This window comes from Nanorana parkeri, unplaced genomic scaffold, assembly GCF_000935625.1.
Source record: "Nanorana parkeri isolate BGI_ZX_2015 unplaced genomic scaffold, ASM93562v1 scaffold1765, whole genome shotgun sequence".
Lineage (NCBI taxonomy): Eukaryota > Metazoa > Chordata > Amphibia > Anura > Dicroglossidae > Nanorana > Nanorana parkeri.
This window is the reverse complement of record NW_017308033.1, coordinates 210,832-216,019: the sequence shown is the minus strand read 5'-3', so window position 1 is coordinate 216,019 and position 5,188 is coordinate 210,832. Positions and strand designations below refer to the sequence as shown.

Genomic DNA, 5,188 nt, shown 5'->3' with positions numbered 1-5,188 from the left:
GAGGACTATAGCTCCCAGCATGCAGCAGGCTCTGCAGCTCCCTCCTGTGGTTGTTGATACTCATACCACCACGTTCTACCCACTAACCGTCGGCTCACTCCATATACCCTGAGAGGGGGCAGGAGGATACTTGCCTCTGCTTGCCCTCTAATCATTTTTTTTTTGATGGGAGGGGGACCTTCATGGTTTCTTGCACTGGGGGCTTGAGGTTTCTAGTTATGCCTCTGGGTTGCTTCCTCTTTTTAGGATAGTAGGCAGAGCTATGCAAATCATTCCCTTATGCCCCTGGCTTAACTGTCCACCCAGAGCAGCTGGTTTAGGGCCCAGATTCTGCCTCTGCCAAAGCCTTCAATATTTGTTTCGGGTGGAAGGTAAAACTAAAGGCTCAATGTCTCCATTTTATATACCATATGCAACTTCTCAGCGTTGGCCATGTGAAGGTAATATCATGCCCCAAATCTTGCTTACCTCCATAACACTCGCTTTTGGGGGCGTGGTTATTTGCGCCACCTATAGTGTCCAGAATCACATCAGATTATTCGGCAGTGGGCAGGATATGGCAGTGGTGGGCAGGATCAGACGCGGCAAGGTGTGGTAAGGAATGAGTTACAAGTTTGGAGCTCTGCTTTACTAAAACCTGTGATCCCGTGACCTCACTGTCTTATTAAGAACAGGCGGCGTAAAGGGTGACCACGAGCTATTGGCATTGGCCTAATTGTTGTCCACTGAAGAGAGCAGCCTTCAGATGTTGGGATTTGAGGGTAAATAAAGTCGGCTATGTATCATGACAGAGTCGCTTAAGGGCTCAGTCACACTAGATGCAGTGCGTTCGGGCCCAATTTTGGCTGGAACGCACTGCCTCGCATTGCGGCCGGCTCACTTTTTAGTGGGGTAGGAGGGGGCGTGGCGGAGCATTCAAGTGAATCACACATTGTGCCTGCGGTCCGGTGCGATGCGATCAAAATTGTAGCATTTTGATCGCACCGCACAGGTTCGGACCGCAGGCACAATGTGCCTTGCGGCGCCATTCACTTGAATGGCCCTCCAAGCCCCCTCCTACCCCACTAAAAAGTGAGCCAGCCGCAATGCGAGGCAGTGCGTTCCGGCCAAAATCGGGTCGGAACGCACTGCATCTAGTGTGACTGAGCCCTAAAGCATCATCACTGGAAGCCTAAAGTTTTTTTTGCGTTGCTGTCTTTGAACGCTGTATGGCGGCTTTCTTAGATGCAGCGCACCACTGCCGCTTCCCTGTATACTGTCACATGTACTGTCAATATAACATAATTGGGCATTTCAGGGGCAGAGTAGACCCATGACATCCGTCCTGTGTGCCACACGTGGAGACGAGGTCTTATGTTGTGTGTGATAACACCCGTGCTCTCTCTCTCCCCTTCCGCAGATGACTTCATGAAGCAGAGCCGGGGGATGCTCCTTCTCTACAGCTTGAAGAATCCCTCCTTCCCCGAATACATCTTCAGTACGGAAAGCGGAGTCATGTGCTTGGACGTCCATAAAGAAAACCCGTACCTGGTGGCCGTGGGCTTCTATGATGGGAACGTGGCCATCTTCAACCTGAAATCCAGCAGCCCGCAGCCGAAGTACATGAGCTCGGCCAAGTTCGGCAAACACACCGACCCCGTGTGGCAGGTCAGTGTCCACTTTTACATTGATAATGATCACTCGGGAAGTTTCCTATTAGACAGGAGAGGGCTCAGAGCTGGGGGAATTGCAGCCCATCTCCCACATTCGCCCCCAGGACTAGCCATACACCATCAAATGTCTGACATATCCAAAACCTGCACACCCAACACCCCACCACTGCCATCTTCAGAGCTGAATCTGAAGATGTCATCTGTGTCCAGACACTGGTGGGGGGTACAGAGCCCCGGCTCTACATTTACCAAGTCCACAGATGGCTAGAACCTGTGTACTTACAGTGCAAACTACACAAGTACCAACACGTGGCACTGCCTTGGGGGAGACACATTTTTGTTATCATTTCTGCTCTTTATGTATGTTAAAGTGGAATTCACTCAACACTGCTATCAATTATAAACTGGACTGTGAAATGTTACTCTCTATAATCTATTTTTATGCTTAAATACACACCCACCAAAATCTATCTGCAAAGGAGAACTATGAGGTGAGTGATTTTCATTCTTCGTTCGAGCCAACCTGTGAAACTGTTCCACGTCGGCTCAATTGATTGGGAAGTGAGCGAACACATACCGGCGCTTGCTCACTTCTCGATCTATCCCTGCAGAGAGCCGTGACTGTCATTCACGGCTCCCTGCAGGGATTCCCCCCTCCCCTGTCCGATCCTCCAGCGCTGACTGGTGGAACAGATGGGGGAGGGGGCGGGTACAGCTGGCTCTGCCTCTAGATAGGCAGAGCCAGCTGTCATTCACGCAGCTGGGTGGATCTCGACAGTAATGTCGGGATCCGTCCCGGCTGCGGCGGTCTCAGTATACCGCGAGCTGTAGCTCCCTATATGCTGAGCTATGGGTCACGGGAGGACGCTAGTTTATGTCCTCCCGTGACCCTTAGGAGAACTATGGGGAAAAACACTTACCCCATAGTTCTTCTTTAACCCTGACACTGAACCTCTCTTATTTTCATCCCTTTTGGTCTGCTGAATATACCAATGAAAGTGTTTTTATCTGTTCAATAAATGCAAAAAATAGACCTTTTTGATCCTGCAAGAAAACCTGTAAGTTCATAGCTTCCTCTGCACTCAGCCTGTGCTGACTGTTATCAGTTACATTGTTCCCAGTTCTCTCTGTGTACTATAGAACACCTTGTCACACTCTTGCTTCACATCTTTTGGGATCTAGTGCTGGGTCTACTCTCCGACACCCACCCACCATAGCTTCCAATTCTCATTCGTAGCCCCGGTGTCCTGGTAAATCAGAAGACTGCTCTCCTGATTGGCACGGCTTTAAATCGGGAATCGTCATGTGACTCAATGCCTCGCTGCGCTTAAGGCAATCCTCCGCACTACCAGAGTCCCACCTGCATCCTCATGCCTCAGTGTCCTCTGTGCCTGCAGATTCAGTATCTTCCATCCCACTGTACCACAGAGTCCTCCATTCTTGCTTCCAGCCCTCAGTGTGTTCCACTATGCCTCCTCGCCTGTCAATGTCTGCAGTCCCTCTGACTCCTAGTGCGCTTCTGTGCACCCCTATGACACAAAATGTACCCCAGAGCATCCTGTGTAAACTTAGTACCCCAATGCCCCACTATGCACCCCGTGACCCCCAAAGCATCCTGTGTAACCTTATTAACCCAGTGCCCCACTATGCACCCCATAACCCCAGAGCATCCTGTGTAACCTTATTACCCCAGTGCGTAACTATACAACCCATAACCCCAGTGCCCCACTATGCACCCCGTAACCCCAGAGCATGCTGTGTAATCTTGTGACCCCAGTGTGCCACTATACACCCCGTGACCCCAGAGCATCCTGTGTAATCTTGTGAGCCCATTGTGTAGCTATGCACCCCGTGACCCCAGAGCATCCTATGTAACCTTATAACCCCAGTGCCCCACTATGCACCCCGTGACCCCAGAGCATTCTGTGTAATCTTGTGACCCCACTGCGCCACTATACCCCCCCCATGACCCCAGTGTACCCCAGAGCATGCTGTGTAATCTTGTGACCCCACTGTGCCACTATACACCCCGTGACCGCAGCGCATCCTATGTAATCTTATAACCCCAGTGCCCCACTATACACCCCGTGACCCCAGAGCATCCTGTGTAATCTTGTGAGCCCATTAAGTAGCTATGCACCCCACGACCCCAGAGCATCCTATGTAACCTTATAACCCCAGCGCCCCACTATACACCCCGTGACCCCAGAGCATCCTATGTAATCTTGTAACCCCACTGCGCCACTATGCCCCCCCATGACCCCAGTGTACCCCAGAGCATGCTGTGTAATCTTGTGACCCCAGTGCGCCACTATACACCCAGTGACCCCAGAGCATCCTATGTAATCTTGTGACCCCAGTGTGCCACTATACACCCCGTGACCCCAGAGCATCCTATGTAATCTTGTAACCCCACTGCGCCACTATGCCCCCCCCATGACCCCAGTGTACCCCAGAGCATGCTGTGTAATCTTGTGACCCCAGTGCGCCACTATACACCCAGTGACCCCAGAGCATCCTATGTAATCTTGTGACCCCAGTGTGCCACTGTGCCCCCCCATGACCCCAGTGTACCCCAGAGCATTCTGTGCAATCCTGTGATCCCAGTGCACCACTATGCCCCCCTATGACTCCTGTGACACCTCTATCTCCACCCAGTCTCTGGCATGCTTCGCAGTTGTCTGGCCATCCACATTCCACCGCCTGTACCCTCTGCTGTATCACTACCATCACTTATGCCCCTAAAATCCACCAGACTGTCCTTCTCTTAGTGGATACAGACCCCTGACACACCTTGCCTCATCTGGTTGATTGTCCTGTCTTAGGGGGACAACACTGCTCCTCCATAGATGCAGTACAGCGAGTGTTGTCACCCTAGCACAGGAAATGTGTTACCCGGTGACAAGAAAAGAATGAATGCGGCCACCACATGTAAGGATGGAAAAGCTTCAATAGATTACATTTTTGTTCTGGGGTTTGGATGCGCTTTATAGAAATCTGTTATGAGCCAAGCTTGCTTTCCCCATCCCAGCCTGCGGCACATTCTTATTGGCTGCCTATTGTAATGAGGGACGAATAGGAATGTGTTGGGTTAGCGGTAAGCTCTAAGTGTACCTTGAAGTATCAAAGTTTGCTTGTTGGAATTTGCCGTGGTGAGAGGCTGCTGCATGTCACTCCTCTACGGTTCTGCAAGCAGTGGCTGGGGTCCTGCCGAGCTCCTGCCAACCAATGATGTCACTGGTTGCCGGGAGCTCATGGGGACACAAGCAGGATCGTTCCAGGTTGCTAAGAGCTGGTCAGAGACTTGTGTATGGTCCTTACACATCTTCCCGCTCGGCTCTTAGCAACCTGGGACACTCTGGCCGGAAAGGTGGTGGCAGGCACACAGCAAACATTATGCCGCTTTGCCTGCTGCCACCCCATGTGACCCAAAGAGATAGGGTCCTGATAGAACACAAACTTGCTGGAGTCATGAATGAGCTGAAAGATCTGCAGTGCTTTTGGTAGCTGGGGGGGGGGGGGCGGCAGTTTGGTTA

The 5,188-nt window shown here is 51.5% G+C and overlaps 1 protein-coding gene across 1 annotated transcript in view; it reads left to right on the top strand.

The window, feature by feature from the left end:
* Positions 1 to 5,188, top strand: part of DNAI1 (dynein axonemal intermediate chain 1) — a 140,556-nt gene that overhangs the window by 32,034 nt on the left and 103,334 nt on the right. The window contains exon 15 of the mRNA XM_018571473.1: positions 1,400 to 1,647. Coding sequence (XP_018426975.1) covers positions 1,400 to 1,647 — 248 coding nt within the window. The remainder of the gene's footprint in view (positions 1 to 1,399; positions 1,648 to 5,188) is intronic.